Genomic DNA, 20,645 nt, shown 5'->3' with positions numbered 1-20,645 from the left:
TGGATGGATGCCGTTCCATTAACTCAGCCACCAGAAGTCACTTATCCCGTCAACAAAACGGCGGAGGGCTCGAAACTATGCCCTTCCATTCAAAAATTCATCGCCATGCTTCGAAGACTATTACCCCTCCATTCACCCTCCTCCTTCTCTCGTAATATCATACAGGTACGAAACCTTCATCGGCTCAACCGTCTGCCATTCCCCGCATCAGAGGGCATTTCTCCGTTCCTCTCACCCGCGGCCGTACGCGTTCTCTGGGAGGAGCATCAGCAGGGCTTATTGGAGCGATTAAATCAGCTTGTAGTCGGTGAGTCTTATTATTGTGTGCGTTTGACGATAATGCCCGGTGGCTGAACGAAGAATGGGATAGGAACCGACTTGGAGCATGCATCGGTGTTTGAGCTGGTCACTACTTTGGCCGAGAATCCGCTGCGGGCCAACGTTTTCAACGTTGCATCACAAGCATGGAATAACGAGTTTTTCCTCCGCTCGTTGACATCCTCGCCGGCCCGAGCAATTCGCTTCGATCTGCAGAAGCGCATCACCGAGGATTTTGGAGGCATTGAGGAATTGAAGGCCAAGGTAGGCGACCCCCCGTGGATTCGGGCATCGTTTTCTTTCTGTCTCGCCGCCTCCCTACTCACCCCTCCCCCTTTTTTTTTTGTGATTCTCTCATCGTAAAGTTTACAGACGAGGCCCTCTCACTATGTGGCTCCGGATTCGTCTTCCTCGTCGAGTCACCCGCTGGAAAGCTCGATATCCTCACCACATACAACGGCGGGACCCCGCACCGGCCGTGGCGTACCCAGGCCACCGACCCCAATACCAAGGCTCTCTCCTCCGCTTCCATCCACCATCCCCCTCAACATGCCAACTCGTATATCCCGTTACTGGGCCTGAGCGTGTGGGAGCACGCTTATTTGACAGATTACGGAGTAAGAGGGAAAGAGGACTATGTAAAGAAGTTTTGGGAGGCGGTGGATTGGGAGCGCGTCTATTTCCGTGTGCCCAAGCAGGACATTTCGTCGCAATAGAGAAAACCATGTTTATACTTTAATGGCAGAAGATTGTTTTAACTGTGAAATATGCAGATAGAATTAATAATTATATTTTTTTTTTAAAAAAATGAAATAAGCGAAGTAAAAATATACAAAAGATGAGAGAGCCAACCACGATCTCAAAGGCAACCCAAACCTCTCCTTGGGGGATCCTATCCTTCCGTGGCCACCGCCCCACTCCCACCCACCGCCCCCTGCATCACAGTGGTCTTTTCAAAAAGCTCCAGGGTGACGGTGCTCAGGAAGGCGGGAATGGAGCCCCGCTCCACCACCCAAAACTTGATGTGGTTCTCGAGCGACCGCACGTATTGCATGTTGCCGCCCCCGATGAGCTGCATGGTGCCGGAATCGTTGTCCTCGGAGGTGAAGACGAAGGAGTGATCATCCTTCTCCGAGTATATCGAGGTGAGGCGTACGCGGCCGTTCTCGAGGATGTCGAGCTTGTAGCCAAGAAGTGAAAATACCGCCTCCCGCACCTCCTGGGCCTTTGTCTTATAAACCTGGTGAGAGAAAAAAGGGGGAGGGGAGTGGGGTGAGCAAAAGGAATTATCATCGAACAACGGAGGAGTTAACCCTCACCTCCTTCAGCCGCATCATGCGTTTGTCCTTCTCGGCCACCAAATTCTCTAGGCGTTGATTCTCATCCTTTAGCCGTACAAAGCTCATCCGTGGCACCAAATCCTCCCTAACCGACTCGGGTATTGAGACGTCCACCGCCATTTGGTTGTCGGGTTCGTCGCCTGCGCACACCCGCTTCGCGGCCCCGGCCCCTTGATTCTCGTCTCTCAGTCGCTTCTGGCCCACGCCCTCATTCTCTCCCGCAGGCGAATGGATTCGCTGCTGAAGCTCCCGTATTTGTTGCAGAAGGGCGTTGTTTTCGGCCCGAAGATTGCTCAATGTGTTCTCACGAATCACCTGAGACATGGCTGCGGGGTTCTCCTTCAATTGTAGAATTTTGGTGGTCCGCCGGTCGTATTCTCCGCGGCCGACAGCCTGCTCCAGCTCCCCCACCTGCTTGTCGAGAATCTCGATCTCATGTTTTAGGTCCGCATTTTCTTGCTCCAGATCCTTGAGCTTATTCTGAAGGGCCTCGTCATGCTTTGCCTTGGCCTCTTCGCTCCCTATCGATTCCGGCCTAGGAGGAGCAGCTGACCGCAATGCCTTGGTTTCTTCTGTGAGCTCCCGTATCTGCTTGCGATATTCGTCCACCATCTTCTCGAGCATTTCCGCACGCTGGACGGCCTGTGAATTGGACTGCTGTGCTGGGATAACCACGGTTTCATCCGAGTCTAGCGTTTTCTAAAATAGAGGGGAAACAAGAGTGAATCAGCGCCATCATTATAAACTTGGACTCTGGATTGAATAACGCACCAGCTGCTGTCTTAAAAACTCGACTTCACGTTGAGCAAGCTCTTTACTTCGCTCCAGTCGCTTGATTAGCCGCTGGTCCTTCCGGTGCCGCTCCTCCATCGACTGGCATTTCTCCTTCCACTCTTGTATCTGAGCAAGAGAACAAATAGCAAAAAAGAAACAGCCATCAACGAGTTGCATTAGGATAAAGCTTTACAACGGCGAAACTACCATTTTCCCGGACGACATCATTAACGCGTCCCGACTCCTTAACTCGGCCTCCAGCGTTTCCACTTGACCCGAGTCCTCTCTACCAATAGCAAATAGTCCACGTTATTTCATCGGTAGCCTTGTCCAGCAAGCACGGATGTATTACCCTCGCGCAGCCAATTTCTTGAGCAATTTTTCATTCTCAAGCTCAGCTGTGTTGAGTTTGATTCGCAGCTCGCTGAATTGCATCAGGCGGTTTTCGAGTTCTTGGCTACGCTTCTTAATCACTAGGACATCCTGTTGCTTCTCTCGCAGCTGTGCAACCTCACGCTGCAGCTCGCGATTCCGAGACTCCAATTGCTTTACATAGTCGACTTGGTCTAATTGAGAAGGTTTAGTTACAGAGGTTAGGAGTGCATGCCCTAGACATCAACTTTACCGTGAAGCTCTCGGCGAATCAGGTCAAACTCTGGGCGATCCGAGTTCTCAGAACGAATCGATTGCAGCTCGTCCTTCGCTTTGGCCAGACGCAATTGCGTTTCTTCGAGTTGCTGTTGGCGCGTTTTGGTGAGTTCCGTCTGTCGCTTAAGCTACCGTAATGGGGTGCAAATAACACAACCAGGACACACCCTGTCATTAATATTGCCCGCAATGTGGGTAAAGTATAAATTTAGGTACCTGCTCTCTGCTGGTCTCCAGCGCGTTTTCTAAAGATTCAACTAGCGAAGACATCTCCCGCACTTTTTGGGAGGCCTCACCTTCGCTCTCCCGGGCCGCCAACTGTGATTCAGTCATTTGGTTCTGCAGGGCGCGATTCTCTTCTTGGAGTTTGTTCAAGGCGCGCTCAGCCTCCTGCCGGTAACGCGACGCATTCTTCTCCAAGTTCCGCAATTTTTCGGTTGATTCCTTGTTATGCTCGTGGAGAGTGCGTCTATCTTGCTCCAATTTCTTTAAATACTCAAGATTAACACGCGAGTCAAGCCGAGAATGTGTGTGAAATGAGATCCTACCTCGATATTTAACTTTAACTCGTTAATCTGCGACTCCAGCTTTTTTTTATCCGCTTCCAGACTCAATATTTTACGCTGCATATCGGTCTTCGTGTTGGAAAGTTCGTAGGTGAGTTCTTTTGCCTTGCGACGGAATTCTGATGCCCGAAGCCTGGCCTCTTCCAAATCTTTATCTATCACAGATCAGAAATGGGGTGAGAAGAAAGAACAGTGGCCAATATCAATACATATGGTGATTCCAACCTGCTGATTGTGTCGAGGCCGCAAACGAAGATCCGGCGTCCGGGCCAACTTCTCGTGACAGCGACGGGCTCTCTAGATCATAGAGATTAAGACTTAGGCCGGACTACTCCAATATAAACTAGCATTAGCGATCTGAAGAGTAAAGCAGGTATATCTAATCAAATGGCTACATTTCCGGAGGTCGAGGTCTGGCTTGATTTTAAGAATCGGCTAAAATCCGACTGAATGTCGCGAAATATCGGCGGATCGCTGGGTTTTGACTTATTGTTAACAGTATTGAGAGAAGAAGAAAGAATAGAGGAGGAGGAGCGAGGTTGGGGGATGCGAGAACTAAGAGATCCCTCTCCAGGACGGAGGGTTCTTCTGTACATGGTAAGGCACTGTAGATCTAAACTCTCTTGAAATCTATTAAAGAGAAGGTGAAATAAGGATGCAAAATTGAAGAAGCCACCCTCAACAAATATATTGGTCAATGGCAGTGTCACTTGCAAGAAAGCAGAATATTAATGCCAATAGACCATGTTTCGCGCATTCAAGCAAGCTTATCCACAGGTCCAGACACGCACGTCTTCCCGATACATAAACACTCTCACCGCGTCACAGCGCGAGGCAATTCCCAAGACATGGCGCATTCCCTCTGAACGCGATGCCATTCAACGTACGTTTCAATTTTCCGACTTCAACCACGCGTGGGCATTCATGTCCCGAATCGCGCTGTGGAGTGAGAAGCACAATCATCACCCGGAGTGGTTTAATGTATTTAAAAAAGACTGTTGCTTGAAAAGCCTGATGGTTAATTTTCCACTCCATGGCACTAGGTTTACAGCCGGGTTGAAGTGACCTGGACCACCCACGAGTGTAAAGGGCTTTCTAGCCGCGATATCAAGGCGGCCGAGTATTGTGATGCAATCTACGAGAATAAAAAATAAACTGCTCCTATATTTTTTTAAGCGTGATTGCCGAAGCTAAATAGCCGGCCCTCCATTTTGGATAGTGTAAAGGGGGGGGGGAGGTCGAGCAGGATGTGATAGAGAACCAACGAGAGCACAACTTTATTATTATTATTATTGAGATGAGGGTCTATGAACGGGGCTTCTCCTTCTTCTCTTTGTACAGGGCAAGGAGAGAGACACCGGCCACTTTCACGACCTTGAAGCGAACACCAGGAATATCACCAACGGCGCGACCCTTACGACCGAAACCGGCAATAAGCACTTCGTCGTTCTCCTCGAGGAAATTCAAGCAACCGTCGTTCGGGACGAAGGCAGTGACCTTCTTTCCGTTCTTCACGAGCTGGACACGAACACACTTGCGAATAGCGGAGTTAGGCTGCTTGGCTTCAACACCGCTGTCAACATTGAAAATGAGGAGTCAATTGAGATGGGCAATCTAGCATCGGTCAAAAAAAGCATGACTTACATCTTTTCAAGGACAATGCCCTTAGCGTGGGAGGCGCCTCCGAAAGGCGAGGACTTGTAGGCAGTGCCAAGGGCACGCTTCTTGTACTGCTTGTCAGCCCAGCGCTGCTCACGGCGGTGAGTGCGCAGCTTGCGAGCCGCATTCATACCCCTCGGTTTGCATTTACCTGTTGGCCGAGCATAAGAAAAGTTAGATAGGTTTAGGGAAATGGGGGAGATCCCATGAGAAGATCTTGATTCGGGAGCAAGATCATGGCAGGCCATAGAGATGGGCATCTTCTCGAACCCGCCAAAGGCGACACCCCATGCATCCATCCAAATGATCCTAACGAGATCCTGTCCTGGACGATAGGGGCCATCCTTTTTGCGAAAGATGAGCACTTACCCATGGTTGCTGATGGATGTGTTTTCCCTAGTAGTAGTGTGTAGAGGGATGGTAATGGAGGAAGATCTTTCTAACCTCTCTTTGCGCTATTTCATTCATTCGAACCGCTAAAAACTTCCCTCAACAGTGGCTGGTCCTCCCAATCAGACTCCGGTCGAAATATCCCAGAAATCCCCAGGAGAAATGCGAATAATACGACTCTCAGATCATATTATGATCTGAGAGTCGTATCTCCTGATTGAGAACGAGTTCCATTCTCGTAGGCGACCGTTGTCCAAGAGAACTTGATGAGCTTTTCTTGGGGCCCAAAGTCTATCCCTAGTATAACATCAAGCAATGCATTTCAAGTGGCTACAAACTGAGCGGTAAAACTCCATGGAAAATCCATTATAGAGAGACGCCAGGAGCAGTTCATGAATGCTGAAAGCGTCTGTCCCTTCGATTCATACTTAGTAATACTCAATCAACGAACGGGATAAACAGCGTCTGCTAACGGAAAAAAAAGGCACCGTATCCTCGACAAAGAGCTAAATAATTGTCCATTTTATTTGTGTAAAAAAACAGTGGAAACAAAAGGAGAAAAAGAAGTAAGAAATAGAGACATTGCAATCTCCCAAGTAAATAGAATATATAAAAATGAATTTCAACATTCTTCTAATTCCAATATCTAAAGCGATTATCTCATATTGTTTAGAAATTGGATGAAAGTGTTTAGGAATGGAAGCAGAAGAAAAAAAAAAAGAACAAAAGAAATAAAATTTTTTGACAAAGGCCCAACCCTATGTTAAAAAAAAAGCAATTATCCCCGGAGAAACGTAAAAAAATAAAAATAAAATAAACGCATATTAACTCTTTTTTTTTTTTCTCATAATGCTTTGGATTTCTGAACAAAAGTCTAGAAGCAGAGTGTATAGGTTAGTGACATATTTGGCAAAAAAAATTGCATCCCGCCCCTACCTGGAAATATTTTTTGAAATTCTTAGCATCCAGCTGCTGTAAGGCTTGAACATACTCGTCGGCCAGCGAGGGCGGGCACTGGATCGAGGGGAGGTATCCCTCGCGCAAATAGTCAGCAAACGCGGCCCCCCCGCGTTCAAAAATGGCGCGTTGCAGCAGGGCAATCTCCCCAACCACCAACACCGTCTGCCCATCGGTCAGGTCGAAGCCAGGCTTGGCTGGCACCTCGAAGCACGCGCGCACAAGATCGCCGTAGACAAACTGGTCGAATCCGGGAAGGTTCACGGAGGAGTTGGTTCCGTTGGCTTGATTTTCGGCCCACGCGTTCACCATCTTAAGGAGGATGCCAAAAGCAAGCTTTTGGCTTTGGACATTGGAGGTGTCGCTTGCGTAATGAAGGATGCTTTGAAGGATGATATTAAGGTGGGGTCGGTTGACTATTAGGCAAGAGAGTTAGCGCGAAAGGCGTCTGGCGAGGGGGAAGGGGGGAGAGCTTACGGTCACTGATGAACACTCGCTCCAATTCCGAATTAAATAACATGTGGATGAAGTTGAGGTAGGCCTTGCGGAGGTCAATGAGCATGAGCGCCTCATCCGTGCCGGAGGGGGTTTGGTTCAGGAACACAAAGACGCGTTTAACAAGAGGAAGTAGTAAGTCGTTCACGATATTAAAGATAGAGGGCTAGCGGTAGAATGGAGGGTTTAATAATGGATGGACATTAATGCCGTGTTGGAGATTCGTCAAAGGCTGTACCTTGAATTTGTAGATGATTTGCCCGATGAAGGGCAAAAAGTCCACCAATTCTGAAAGTTTGCAGTTGGTGAGCAGCCCAGTGATCACGGGGGGGAGATAGGGGAGGATTTTGGCTCCGAGGCAGCTTATCAAGCGCGAGAAGGAGAATCTTGCCTACATGCAAGGTGAGCCTAGATGTAAGCACGGACATGATGAATAGAGCCAGTATGTGTATATTACCGCCTCGCGAATGACATCGATCTGGTTCAAATGCTCCAATACGGTCAAGATGTTCTCTACGGACTGCTTGAAGACCTCTGCGTAGCCTCCCAGTGCCTCTTGACCCGAGGGGGCGTCCGGGAATCCTAGGTAGAGGAGGCAGCGACGGTCAGGTGTGGTCACTTGGAATACTTAACCGTGGAGTGGAAATAGTTTGTACCTTTGGCAACGCTTCCAACAGCAACGATCAAATGGTGCAACTGTAGAGATGGCAAAGGATCTTCTCCTGCCGCCATGGCCTTGGGGAGATACTCCTGCAGTCCCAGCAACAGCGGGTTCAACACCGCGCTCAGGTATTCCACCTGTTTAACCTCGGGAACAGCTTCATGGGAAATCAAGGTGCCCACGGTTTCAAACAGGTATATCTGGTTGTCAAACACTCCCGCCGATGCGGTTGTAGTTGACTCGCTTGCAGCGTCCGAAGGAGGAGGCAGCTCGGCCTCGATGACGAGGAGGTCCTGGATGCTCGAGAGAACCCGCTCGACGAATGCTCCCATGCGCGGGCGAAGTATCTTGACGAATCGGTAGAAGAGGTACCAGGATCGGCTTCGGACGGACTTTTTGGAGTGGTGCAGGCCACGGCCATCCACGAACGCGCCCAGAACGGTCGGAATGCAGTCCGGCTGGATCTCAAAGAACTGATAATAACGTACGACATTCTCGAAAAAGTGCAGCGCCACGGAAGGATGGGGATGTGTAGAGACGTCTTCAATACCCCCCATGGAGATGAAGTAGATGAAAAAGAAAGAAGAGGAGATTAGAAACCTTGGATCCCGGCACAAAAGCGGTCGGTCAAAGACTCACTGTTGGTAACCATTTTCCAAACCATCTCTCCCAGCGGCAAGAGCTGGGTGCTGCCACCCTGGGTAACCGCAAACTGCATTTGACCCACTAGTTATCCATGGTTAGCCGTGTACCTAGAGGGCAAAGTAATCGTAGGATTTACCTTTCACCGCCTCCTTCACCGCTTCGCCATACAAGTAGAGGACGTAGAGGGCTAATTCCAAATCTCGCCAGTCCATTTTGCTGCCCTGTTCCTGGAATCGGTCCAATGTGCTCACGACGGCAGAGAGCACGAACGAGGAAAACAGAGTCTCGTCGATGGCGGCGATATTGTCGAAAAACACCTTCAACCCCTAAACATAAAACAAATAAGAATCCGTGCCGCAAGGATATTCCGCGCGGGGCACTTACTTTTCGCATTTCCAAAAACAATGCCTCCTCTTCCTCATCATCATCTCCTCCCCAGTTTGCGGATTCGTCATATTTCATTTTCATCACCACCACACGCAACAAACTAAGCAAGAAATCTTGCTGAGGCTGAGAAAGCGATCCCGCGAGCTTCTTTTGCCTCTTCAACTATGAGGACGAGGGAAAGATTAGCATAAGGAGAAGGGGGAGGAGGGGGGCGCATGGAAACTGAGATGCCATAAACATGCTCTACTGTACCAGTTGCAATAGCTCGGACACCAGGGGGAATACTGCCGACGAGGTATCATCGTACTCATCCGCCAAAAATTTAAGTAAATAGGGTAGCAGTTTTTCGATGACAATGTAGGTGGCCGCTTAAAGAGAGCATAAGAACAAGATGAAGTTGTTGATAAAGTCGAAAAAAAGGAGAGGATCGAATTACCTCTAGTCTCGTCTTGCACCTGGTTGTCGGCCCATATTTGGCAGAGGATCACGCCCAATACATTCACCAGCTTTGCAACGTGTTCTGCAAACTCCGTCTCGCCAGCCTATTTTACAAAAGTTGGTCGAGGTAAGCAAAAAGTTTTTCGTAGGGCGGCATCGCGATGGGGAAATAGACATACCACATTCACGCGTCCAATGATGTCAGGCAAACCGAGGAATTGGATGAGATTAAGTTTATCCTGCGGCTTCATACCTTTATAGATAATCTAAAGAGAGAGAGAATGGGGCACCGAGAGCCCTCATAAGTTGACATCCACAAGCACGAAGCAGGCCGCATTAGCTCACCGAAATAAGGCATTCGCAAGCAGCAATACAGAGCTGCGGCTCGGTCATAAATTGGTAGAGCATCGAGACAAAAGAATCATTCACCACCAGATTGATGTCAATCCATGCTGCATTGATTAGCGCAGAAAGTGAGCCATAATCCGGGGGGGGGGGGGAGGCCAAGCAGGGAGCCACTTACCAACATAGCCGCCGATGCACCTAAGGATTAGCTCAGCAATATCTGGGCGACTCTGCCGGTATTCCTGGAGAAATTTAAGCCATATCGCAACCAGTTTCTGGTTTTCTCGCTCTCGCATCGTGTCTTTCTGTAAAAAGTGCGGGGAGCGTGTCAATGCTTCTCAATGGAAATAGGGAGTGAGAGGTGGGAAATAGCCCTCTTACAATTAGCGTGTTTCTGGCGGTTTCATTGCGGCCACGCGAAATCCCCACCGTGGCGATTTCTTCGTCGACTGCCACACATATGCGCAGGAACAAGTCCACCATGCGTACGTTGAGCTGATCCGAATCTGAGAGTTTTGTCATGACCAAGAGGTCGTCGAAAAAGGAAGGCCATTCGGAGGGGTATTGTTGGAGAAAAAGGTAGGTTATCGTCTGAGCTAGCTTATTTTTGAGGTCTAAATAATAGGCAAAAAAAAAAAAATTAGAATAGGGCTGAGCCCGCGAAGGGTAGATGTAGGCCAGTAGATACATTGGGGTTCGGCGACGCTTGAGAGGACGTACTCTCGGTTGACGAACTCTAGAAGGGTTTGACGCAGAAAGAGCAGCGCTTGAGCATCCATAGAGCTAGAGGGCCATGAAAATTAATCCAAAATAAAATCGACATCGACTTGTCTATTCTGACCTGTTACGTAGAGCATCATCAAGACCTTGCAAGCCGAACAAGCGCACCTCGGGGGGTCTGATTTTGGCATGGAGATGGTTAGTCCATGGAGATCAAGGGCGCAACGCGAAAGCTCCAGATTGAAAATAAGATGTCGAAGAGATTATACCTTTTGGGCTCCTTCACAAAAATGGAGAGACAAAGCTGCCAGCCGTCGGGGGATGCTTTAACTTGATCAAGGTAAGCGATGGCCTAACGAGGATTAATGGGAGAGCGCATTAGAATGCATTTACGGGAGAGTGGGTTTCAGACAGGAGAGAGAGACGCGAGATAAAAATCAGGAATGGATTGGCGATGAGAATGAGATTTACCTGCGACTTGAGCTGAGCATCCGAGTGGGGGCTCAGCGCACAAGCAACGGCCTGCTCCACCTGCTGCTCCATTGATAGATTTTATTTTGAGATGGGTTACTTTGTCGATGGGAATGGGGGTGTTTATTATGATCGATGACACTCGCGCCGTCCCGCACAATGTTCTTAATAAGGTCTCCTTCCGAAATCTAAAGATCAGGAGATAGGAGTGGGGAAGGAGAAGCTCGCAGGCTACGATGTTCTGAGTTTTCCGATGAATGGGTATTAGGATGATGCCCGGCAAGATGTCACCAGAGTGCCAATGGGGGGGAGGGGGGGGAAGAATGATCAAGACTGGCAGTTTTCGACAGAGAAGCGTAAGGAAAAAAGAAATCTGCTCAGAGTGACTTCTCTTTGGGGATTTGTTTACGAGACCTGAGCGACCATTTCGAATGCAGTCGAGCCGGCCGCAGGGCACAGCCCTCGCGAACCTCGCGAGCCTCGGCCGGGAAATCGGCCGGAAACTGCGGCCGCGGCGGATTCAGCCACCGGCTTGCGCTGGTGCTTGGGCGAGGGCGGTGACGGGTGCGGGCTTCCGAACGAAAAATCCGCCCGCGAGCGGGCCGCTCGCCGACGAAAGCGTCGATTCTATTTGTTTGCTAGTGATTTTCTTGTGGCATTTCGCGCTGAGTTTTTTAAGGTTGCGAGCAAAGACCAATTCGTTCTCTTTTTTTTTTTGGGTCCACTTTTTTTTTTTTGCTTTTTCAACTTTTTTTTTTTTCGCTTCCACCATTCCATTCCCTGCCCCTCGCCATTCGTTTGTTTTCCTCTCGCCATTAGATCTGTTCCCGCCTGCGGCCATCATCCCCGCCTTTCCCCCGCTCTTTCTATGCATCCCATTTCACACTCACGCCTCACCCTTCAATCAATCGCCGTTTATTTACTAATCTAATTCTTCATTCCAAAACCTTATTTCTGACTATGGGTGGCGACGCATTTGCAAAGACCCTTGAGTACAACTCTCTCTCCACCGCATCTCCTTACCCCATGCTAATGCCCGCCTCTGATAATCCACCGCAATCCCTCGACGACATGGCCATCCCGCAACATCATCCATCCTCATCCGCCGACGACACTCCCCCGTCCACATCCTCCGATGGTTTTCCACGCCCCTCGCTCCCCACCCCCTCCTCCACATCGCAGAAGCAGTCAGATGAGAACGGGGAGGACAAAGACTCCAAGCCTAGGAAGCGGCTGCGCACCACGCCGGAACAGCTCGCCGTGCTCGAGGACATGTTCCTCTCGATCCCCTCGCCCGACAGCCGACTTCGGCATATTCTCGCTAAGCGCCTAGGGATGACCGAGCGCTCCGTCCAGATCTGGTTCCAGAATCGGCGCGCCAAGAGCAAGCTACTCCAGAAGCGTGCCCTGATGGCACATCGAGAGACGATGCGCTCTCAACAGTTCCTTGCTACCATCACAGGCGCCACCAACTATCTGCCCTATGTGGCCGGCTATCACCCGTACCGGCCGATGCCTGGGATGGTGGGGATCGCGGGCGACCCGTCGATGGTTGCCGCCTGGGACCCCTACTTCATGGGGAGATACAGCCCTCTGTCGGCGGCTAGCCCCTCTCCCAGCCCCACCCCCGACAGACGCTTCTCCACCATCTCGCCGGCCCCCAGCACCGGGCGGTCGCCGTCCCCCCTGAGGGCCGACACGCCCGATCTCCTCGCGGCCAACGCAAAGTCGCCGCTCAAAATATTCACCTGCGACATGCTGACCATCGGCACGTGGCGCCGAATGGTGATCAACCCGATGGACCTGCACTGCTTCTACGAAACCTCCAAGCGCCAGATGTCGTGGCACATCCAGGACAACCAGCACCGGCTCAAGATGGAGTTCCCCTTCTCCGCCATCACCAAGATCGAGTTCGTGACCCTGGACGCGGTGTTTGCGCAGGTGGGCTTGGAGCTGAGCGCGCCGCCCGTCTTCTACATGGCCAAGGAGGCTCGGGGGGGCGACAAGCACGACGCAGGAGACCCCCCCGACGAGGCGGCGAAGCCGGAGAAGCCCGAGGAGTGGCTGCAATGCAGCGATTTCACCGAGGGCAAGCAGGCCTCCAAATGCATGCGGCATGTGCTACGCGGAATGAGCATCCCGCTCAAGATGCAGATCGCGGAGCTGGTCTCGGCCGATCCAGCGCTGGGGAAACTCACCTGCTTCGAGCCCCATCTCGCGACAGACGGCGCGTACGACCCCGCACGGCGCCTGAGCTGTCCGCCGACAATGCCCTTAGACCCTGCCTCGGCCGCGCTGCCCCGGCAGGGCGGCCCGTCGGACGGAGCGGACGCCGATAAGAGTCGCTACCGCAGGTCCATGCCGATCCCCTACCCAGCCCTGTCCCATCCTCCCTCTAGCTCTGCAGTAATGATGGATGCGGCAGAGGACATGGACGGGTCCATCATCACCCAAGTCATCCCCCCCACCCCAACCCATATCCCGCCCCACCCGCTCTACGTCGACACCGCCCTCGACTGGTCCACCACCGAAGACATCGACTATTTATCGCCGGAGCAGTTCAACACCCTGGGCATCGCCTCCACGCCCTCCACCTCCTCGCCCGCGTCCTCCGTGTCCCCCGGGGTCGGTACCATGGAGGCCTACTCGGCCGCCGCGTGGGCCAATGGCGCCGACCTACTGGGCACTTCGCCTGCCGCTGCCGACGGAAGGAACTTGATCGCCCCCGATCATTATCCCCTCGAGCGCGACAATTTCTCCCTGGCGGCCGCCGGCGATACCTGGGTGGAGCAAGAGACGTATTCATACCCCTAGTAGAGGGTTGAGTTTTATTTTTCGACAGCTAATTCTTTTATTTTATTGTGTGTATATATATATATATTCTCCTACTTGCTTCCTCTCTTCTACCTCCTCTTCCCTCCTTCTCATCTTCACCCTCCTCTTCCCTTGTCACCTCTTTAGCCACCACGTTCCTTTTTTGTTACCAGCATTGTTATTTTTTATCCTCCTCATCTGAACCTGAGGACCAAGTATAAGTACTATTTATTTACGCCTTTCGTGTCATTCTTTTCTATTTTTTTTCCCCCCTTACTTATTACTGAATACCTTCTCTCTACCCTTTTTATTTTTTACACAAGGCCTCCTTTTTTTTTTAACTGCCAAATTCATACGTCTTTTAGGTTATTAGGAAATTGGATGTATTTCTACAGAAACGAGAATGGCTTAAATTTCAGTAGGAAAAAGCAAGCTAATAAACGTCTCAACTCGCTCCTTTAGCCCCCGACTGTGAGAAAAGAGATGCGGGTCAAATCATCAGCTGCCATGCCCCACGGATGGAAAAGCGCTTACCCCGATCTCCCGCTCGAGCTGCTCCTTGATTTCCTCGAAATTATAGAGGCATTGGCGCACAAATGGGCGCATCCCGCCCCGCGTCAGCTCGGGATCGAATTCCTCGATCTGCTGCATCTCCTCGCGCAAGGCATCCTCGTACTTGGAGGGCGGTAGGATGTTAGCTCCATGAGGCTGACAGGATGGAGGCCGAAAAAACAGCCCACTTACTTGTTCCAAGAAGCTGGTCACTGGCTCCGGCCGTAACCGCACGTCATGGTAGACGTAGATGCTATCATCGAAATCCACATAGAACAGGCATGGGACGTTCACCCCCTGTGACACCGCATATCGCCCTAAGCATCCAAGAACCATCAGCGTCTCCATCCCAAGCCACTCGGGAGCCACGCATGGTGGAGTGGGCCCTTACCAGCCGCAAATGCACACACTCGCCCTTCGAATCCAAACTCCACCATTTCTATGGCGGTGCCGCCCTCCTCTTCCGACAACTCCACCTCTTCGGCACTCGGATTGATGAAATACGTGGATCCATTCCACGCACATGCCACGAACACATTGTCCCCCTCCTCCGGCCCCTGAGGGGGAAAGTATCCGGCGGAGGGCGGCGGCGAACTCGCGTGCCGGTAGGAACGCTTGTCGGAGACATCCAGCGTGAACAGGCCGAACAGCTTGTGCATTACGGGCAGATTGGCCTGGCGGCAAACATTACGAACAAGGTCGCATATGAAGAAACGGCCGTCCATGGTGATCAGGCCGAGAAATCCCTGTTTCTCTATTACATGATTTAATAAAGAAAGATATGGATTGAGCACGGGCACCCGAAGGTGGATGCTAGCGCAAAGCTGGGTGATAGTGTAAAGGAGAAAGAAACGAAGCCTCCAGCTTGCTTACCTCCACTCATCTTACACCACGCCACCTCGGTGGACTGCATCGTGTCTTCCTCGTCGTTCTGGTCCCCGGCATAGCCCACCTCCTCGTATCGGTCGTCCCGAGCTCCTATGGTGGGCTCCACTTTGTTCCCGTCGCTATCGATGAACATGTACCGCGCCCCGGGCTGCCCCACCACTAACAGTGGCTTCCCATTCGCAGGGTCTTCCGCCACGGTCAGAGAGGTGATTTGCGCATCAAAGATCCAGTCCTGCTTGCGCAGCAGTAGGGGACGAGAGGCGGGGCGAGCCTCGTGGGAGGGGCTCCCCCCCTTGTTGCCATTGCCTCCGCCCCCGCTGCGCAGCAGAGTTTCTCGCGACCATGTGGAGGCGGGAGGATGGGGGCCCGATGCAACCCGCACCGCGCTGGGCCGCATTTGAAGCTGAAAATAGTGGAGGATATAGTCGGTGCGAGCCAGGATCATCTCGTTCAACCCGTCGTTGTCTGTACGGCGAAGAGAGAAAGAAAACCGTGTTTCCAACCGATCGCCCCTGGCGTCAGAATGGGAAAACCAAACCACTTACTGACATCGGCGATGACCACCCGGCTAACGTTGATTTCGACTTCGAATTTCAAACTTGGCCGCTCGATAACTCTGGAATGCTCCATGATGGTCATCCACGAGTTGGTCGCGGTTGTGTCGGAGGAGCGGCGGCGGTTACTTGTAGGCGTGTCCGCGGTGGTGGAGATCATGGGGGTCGATTCGTGGGGATTGGGGATGTCGAAAATGTGCGCAAATCCCTCCGCGCTTATGCATACTATGGAATTCTACACTAGACGTGATGCCACGGCCTAAAAAACACACAGCCACGAGCAATGCGTTACCTTGCCGTGGTTGAGCACATCGCCCACCGCGATGGAAGTGATCTATGGGGAAGGCCATGAGTTATTTGGTTAGCGTTCGCATTGCAAAGAACACGCTACGCACTGTCCCCAGATCCCGGCACACAAGCCACGGTGTCCCTGTCGCACTTTCGCCCTTGAAAACCCCCATTTCGCCGTTGAGATTGCCCACCACGAATTCATTGTCCTATTCTTAAAGAGAGAGAATTGAGCCTCGTGGACACCATCGCGGCCACGGAGAGAGAAGCTTAACCCCATCGTTGTCCACATCGCCAATAGCAATGGCCTGGGGGTTCATGTTTCCTGTCCATTGCCACTTCAATCGATTCACAAGGGATATTGTGCGCATGCTGTCGACGAGATTGGCCGCCGCCTATTTTGTATCAAATAGGACCAAAACGCGACTCTGCATTCTCCAGCCTCACTGGCTGTGGAAATCGAAATGGCCGAATAGGTTGGATGGCTGGATTTCCGCTCGAATTTCTTTATATCTTGGCCTCGTCCCGTCACAGTGGGGGTCGTTTCCCTTTTTCAAAAATCTAAATCCCACCCGGAAGCAAGGACGATAGAGAAAGTGCAGTCCAACCATGTCTTCTGCAAGCGTACCGGTCGCTTTTGAGGACCAGGCCAAAATCCTTGATGATGCGCTCAACGTCGTCAAAGTTCAGGCGTTTCAGATGAAGAAATGCTTGGTAAAGCACCCCCTCCGTCGGCGGGGGATTTTCATTGCCGTGCCAATGTTGTCCGTGGACCGGGTGAATTGACCATGTCTTAATTCTAGGATAATAACAAGCTCATGGATGGGTTGAAGCATTGCTCCACCATGCTCGCCGAACTGCGCACCTCCGCCCTCACGCCCAAGAACTATTACGAACTCTGTAAGTGTCTCTTGTTGCCGATCGACGCGTCTAATCCAAAACCAGCCTATTAATCCATCATGCCGGCCGGAATTCTTTTCTCCTCTCCTAGACATGTCCATCTTCAATGCCCTCCGCCACCTTATCTCATACCTCAACGATGCTCATGTTTCCCAACGCCACCACCTCGCGGATCTTTACGAGCTTGTACAATATGCCGGCAACATAGTCCCGCGCCTCTACCTGATGATCACGGTAGGTTGTGTATATTTGGGAATGGAAGATGCGCCGAAAAAAGAAATTCTGAGGGACATGCTTGAAATGTGCCGAGGCGTTCAACATCCAACGCGCGGGCTCTTCCTACGGCATTACTTGAGTGGAATGACGAAAGATCATTTGCCAGCGGGGACAGAGGATGGGTAAGCTCCTCTCTCTCTCCTAACCTACGTGTATACTCATTGCACTCTTTACTGATTTTTTTTTTTTCTTTAAGCGCCGGAGGAAATCTAAGCGACTCTATCTCGTTCGTGCTCACAAACTTCACCGAGATGAACAAGCTATGGGTGCGGCTGCAGCACCAGGGACCCTCTCGTGAACGTGACAAGCGCGAAATGGAGCGCAAGGAGTTGCGGATACTCGTGGGAACCAATCTTGTACGTTTAAGTCAGCTGGATGGAGTGGATTTAGAGCTTTACAAAGAGGTAATTTCTTTTTTTTACCTTCATTCATCCCTTCCTTTTGTGTTTGGCTCACAATGTATTTTTGTTTTATTTTATGTTAACACAGAAAATTCTCCCCAATATATTGGAACAAATCGTCATCTGCAAAGACGTGATAGCACAGGAGTATCTCATGGAGGTCATCATCCAGGTAGATGAGGACAAGAAGAATGGCTGTATTCTCCGTAATATTAATATTCTCTTTCACGCAAGGTGTTCCAAGATGATTTTCACCTCCGTACCCTCGCCCCCTTCCTCTCGGCAACAGCTCAACTCCACCCCAAAGTCAACATTCGTCAAATCATCACTACTTTGATCGATCGCCTCGCCGCCTATGCCGCTCGAGAAGCGGATTCTGAGACTCCTGAAGAGCACCCAGCCCAGGAGAAGGAAGCGACCAAGGAGGAGCAGTCACAGCGAGATCTTCAACCCGAGGCACTAAACGAAGCCACTGAGGGCGAGGAGAGGGACGAAAAGGAGGGCAAGGAGGAGGACAAGAGCGGCACCGACAAAAAAGAAGAGCAGCCGAGAAAACCTGAGCCACGGAAGATTCGTGGGATCCCCGAGGACGTGCCCCTCTTCGAGGTGTTCTGGGAGCAAATTGTGGAGCTTGTGAAAGCTCGCCCCGACCTCTCCATCCACGATATTACCGCGCTCCTCGTGTCGCTGACCAATCTTTCGCTCAGCTGCTACCCCGAGAAGATCCACTACGTCGACCAGGTGCTTGGGTTCGCGAAAGAAAAGGTGGACGAGTTTGCAGATACCCCCGACCTTCACTCCCCCGGGACGGTGCAGAACCTTCAAAACCTCCTGCTCATCCCGGTGACCCACTACGCCTCCGCTCTGACGCTGTTGGAACTGTCGAACTACGCCCCCCTCCTGCAGGTCCAGGCCTTCTCCACCCGCAAGGCCGTGGCCCATGCCATCGCGGCCTCGATGCTAAGCCGCGAGACGGTGATCGAGGATCCGGAGCAGGCGGCGGGCATTCTGGAGCTGTGCGCGGTGCTGATCAAGGAGCAGAAGGACTCTCCCAAGCAGACCCATCCGTTTGGAGGGTTCACCAGCGGCGGGGGCGGCAAGCGAGAGGCCAACCACAACTCGGTGGATCGAGAGGAGCTGGCCGAGGAGCAAGGGTGGCTGGCGCGCATGGTCCACCTGCTTCGGAGCGAGGACCCCGACCGGCAGTTTATGCTCCTGTCGGTGGCGCGCAAGCAGCTTAGCGAGGGGGGAGAGCGCATCAAGTACACCTTCCCCGCCTTGATCATCTCGGCGGCGAAGCTGGCGCGGCGCTACAAGGCCCATGAGGTGGACGACGACGCGTGGGAGAAAAAGTGCACCACCCTGTTCCGATTCATGCACCAGGCCATCTCCACCCTCTATGGCCGGGTCGAGTCGGCGGACATTTGCCTGCGCCTGTTCCTGCTCTCGGCGCAGTCGGCCGACGAGGCCGGCTTTGAGGAGATTGCCTACGAGTTCTTCGTCCAGGCCTTCTCCATCTACGAGGAGTCCATCTCCGAGTCCAAGGCGCAGTTCCAGGCGTACACTCTCATCGTGGGCACCCTCCAGACGACCCGATGCTTTGGCCTGGAGAACTACGACACGTTGGTGACCAAGGCGGCGCTCCACGGGAACAAGCTGCTGAAGAAGCCGGACCAGTGCCGCGCCGTCTACACCTGCAGCCACCTGTGGTGGGGCACCGAGGCGATCGGAAGGGAGGAGAAGACGGATGAGGCCAAGCTCTTCAGGGATGGAAAGCGCGTGCTGGAATGCCTCCAGAAGGCCCTCAAGATTGCCGACGCTTGCATGGACGCCGTCACGAATATCGAGCTGTTTGTGGAGATTCTGAATCGCTACATCTACTATTTCCACCGGGGGAACGAATCGGTAAGCATTTTCTCCGCTCTCTGCTGAAAATGCATCGCAAGATTAGAGCTCATTTTTTTGCCTCCTCCTCCCCTTTTTTAAGATCACCGTCAAGTACCTCAACGGCCTCATCGATCTGATCAACACCAATCTCGCCAACCTCGAGAACCCAGACCAACTGCCCCCCGCCTCCAACTCGTCTGCCCTCGCGCAGCCCGAGGGGCCAGTGGCCGACTTTGTGGTGCGCCACTTCCGCAATACTCTGATTCATCTCAAGAAGCGCAAGGAAAATACGCTGTCGGCCATGGCCGTTGGCCAACAGGAGGGGCCAAGGTACGACCAGGTGGAAATCTCGTTTGCGTTGAGCGATCGAGAATGAGTTCGAGGAGTGTGTTTTTTTTTTTTTTTTTGCTTCACTAAACCCGAATGTGTTTTCTTTTTCTTTATGCTATTTCTACCCTTTCTCTCTTTGCTTACGTTCTACTTTTTTCTTTTACGTCAACTATTTTTAAATTATTGTTCCCTAGCATTGCTTTGTCTTTTCTTTCTTTTTTTTCTAATAAAGTCATGTTACTATATCCCGTTCGCCTCCCCCCCCCCACCTCAATCGCGCGGTTTCGTGCTTTGGGCCAATTTGGAAAAGTTCCTACTGTCCCGTTCTATGAATAGGGCCTGAAGCTGCCCTTAGACCTTAATGTGAGGGCAATTGTTTAGCGCAATTTAAGCACTCAATGCCCACCCATGTTTTTATTCGCTTTGTCAGCATTCATCACAATCGGGACGCGCTCGTTTCGACGACTTTCTAGTTAGGGGCGTATTTACAGTACGCCGGTATCACGGGCTGGAGCCCATACAATGCACATTGATAAGTAGGAAAAGTGATCCTACTTCAACTTATCTGCTTCAAAGGGTGGGGATGGTTTGGAGGAATGTAATTTGGCCTATTCAAGGTTAGATGACCAAAAAAGCTCTGCTGGATGACCCTTATCCATCCCTTAACGCGGGCGAGAGGCTTCCCCTATCACCACAACTCTACGCCAATTCTATCCGAGGCGTTGATTGAAATGCCTCGCAGAAGTGGGCGGCTACAACTTTTGCTTCAAAGGACGAATTCTATTGAAAGCTGGTCCGGTCCTCTCCATAATTGGTAAGTAGTATGTCGAGCACTACTTGTCCCTGCCTAGCGCATGGGGCAATTGCATCTTACCATCTGGCTAAAGAAGCTCTGATATGTCTTAAAGATTCCCAATTCTCTGAAAGCTGCACTTTGCACC

General features: G+C 51.6%; 8 protein-coding genes across 8 annotated transcripts; 4 read left to right on the top strand and 4 right to left on the bottom strand.

The window, feature by feature from the left end:
- Positions 1–3: 3 nt before the first annotated feature.
- Positions 4–1,034, top strand: VTP21DRAFT_5672 (mitochondrial 37S ribosomal protein mS42; the record flags this gene model as incomplete). Its single annotated transcript, XM_069396219.1, has 3 exons — positions 4–307; positions 371–582; positions 684–1,034. The coding sequence occupies 3 exons, from the start codon at positions 4–6 to the stop codon at positions 1,032–1,034; spliced, it is 867 nt and encodes a 288-aa protein (XP_069247753.1).
- Positions 1,035–1,210: 176 nt separating this feature from the next.
- On the bottom strand, positions 1,211–4,242 carry VTP21DRAFT_5671 (uncharacterized protein; the record flags this gene model as incomplete). Its single annotated transcript, XM_069396218.1, has 10 exons — positions 1,211–1,558; positions 1,638–2,357; positions 2,430–2,558; positions 2,640–2,718; positions 2,785–2,998; positions 3,058–3,208; positions 3,297–3,566; positions 3,629–3,801; positions 3,872–3,974; positions 4,042–4,242. The coding sequence occupies 10 exons, from the start codon at positions 4,240–4,242 to the stop codon at positions 1,211–1,213; spliced, it is 2,388 nt and encodes a 795-aa protein (XP_069247752.1).
- A 148-nt stretch (positions 4,243–4,390) lies between these two features.
- On the top strand, positions 4,391–4,800 carry VTP21DRAFT_5670 (uncharacterized protein; the record flags this gene model as incomplete). The annotated part of the gene is made up of 2 exons (XM_069396217.1): positions 4,391–4,627; positions 4,690–4,800. The coding sequence occupies 2 exons, from the start codon at positions 4,391–4,393 to the stop codon at positions 4,798–4,800; spliced, it is 348 nt and encodes a 115-aa protein (XP_069247751.1).
- A 151-nt stretch (positions 4,801–4,951) lies between these two features.
- On the bottom strand, positions 4,952–5,604 carry VTP21DRAFT_5669 (40S ribosomal uS12 domain-containing protein; the record flags this gene model as incomplete). Its single annotated transcript, XM_069396215.1, has 2 exons — positions 4,952–5,219; positions 5,291–5,604. The coding sequence occupies 2 exons, from the start codon at positions 5,602–5,604 to the stop codon at positions 4,952–4,954; spliced, it is 582 nt and encodes a 193-aa protein (XP_069247750.1).
- Positions 5,605–6,539: 935 nt separating this feature from the next.
- On the bottom strand, positions 6,540–10,886 carry VTP21DRAFT_5668 (uncharacterized protein; the record flags this gene model as incomplete). The annotated part of the gene is made up of 19 exons (XM_069396214.1): positions 6,540–6,569; positions 6,632–7,068; positions 7,130–7,313; positions 7,386–7,538; positions 7,605–7,729; positions 7,804–8,349; positions 8,448–8,534; positions 8,590–8,779; positions 8,838–9,002; positions 9,093–9,208; positions 9,277–9,382; positions 9,458–9,544; positions 9,624–9,730; positions 9,802–9,928; positions 10,005–10,237; positions 10,312–10,406; positions 10,465–10,521; positions 10,613–10,695; positions 10,815–10,886. The coding sequence occupies 19 exons, from the start codon at positions 10,884–10,886 to the stop codon at positions 6,540–6,542; spliced, it is 3,000 nt and encodes a 999-aa protein (XP_069247749.1).
- An 888-nt stretch (positions 10,887–11,774) lies between these two features.
- Positions 11,775–13,628, top strand: VTP21DRAFT_5667 (uncharacterized protein; the record flags this gene model as incomplete). The annotated part of the gene is made up of 1 exon (XM_069396213.1): positions 11,775–13,628. One exon carries the CDS (start codon positions 11,775–11,777, stop codon positions 13,626–13,628), a length of 1,854 nt encoding a protein of 617 aa, XP_069247748.1.
- Positions 13,629–14,126: 498 nt separating this feature from the next.
- On the bottom strand, positions 14,127–16,281 carry VTP21DRAFT_5666 (uncharacterized protein; the record flags this gene model as incomplete). Its single annotated transcript, XM_069396212.1, has 8 exons — positions 14,127–14,303; positions 14,373–14,497; positions 14,572–14,934; positions 15,054–15,533; positions 15,614–15,857; positions 15,915–15,956; positions 16,018–16,119; positions 16,186–16,281. The coding sequence occupies 8 exons, from the start codon at positions 16,279–16,281 to the stop codon at positions 14,127–14,129; spliced, it is 1,629 nt and encodes a 542-aa protein (XP_069247747.1).
- A 238-nt stretch (positions 16,282–16,519) lies between these two features.
- VTP21DRAFT_5665 (uncharacterized protein) lies at positions 16,520–19,750 on the top strand (the record flags this gene model as incomplete). Its single annotated transcript, XM_069396211.1, has 7 exons — positions 16,520–16,624; positions 16,714–16,810; positions 16,902–17,208; positions 17,283–17,490; positions 17,576–17,659; positions 17,722–19,392; positions 19,475–19,750. The coding sequence occupies 7 exons, from the start codon at positions 16,520–16,522 to the stop codon at positions 19,748–19,750; spliced, it is 2,748 nt and encodes a 915-aa protein (XP_069247746.1).
- Positions 19,751–20,645: the final 895 nt, after the last annotated feature.

Source organism: Calcarisporiella thermophila (assembly GCF_041956535.1).
Source record: "Calcarisporiella thermophila strain CBS 279.70 unplaced genomic scaffold VTP21scaffold_23, whole genome shotgun sequence".
NCBI lineage: Eukaryota > Fungi > Calcarisporiellomycota > Calcarisporiellomycetes > Calcarisporiellales > Calcarisporiellaceae > Calcarisporiella > Calcarisporiella thermophila.
Note: the sequence above shows the minus strand (reverse complement) of the source record. Positions and strands in the feature narration are given on the sequence as shown.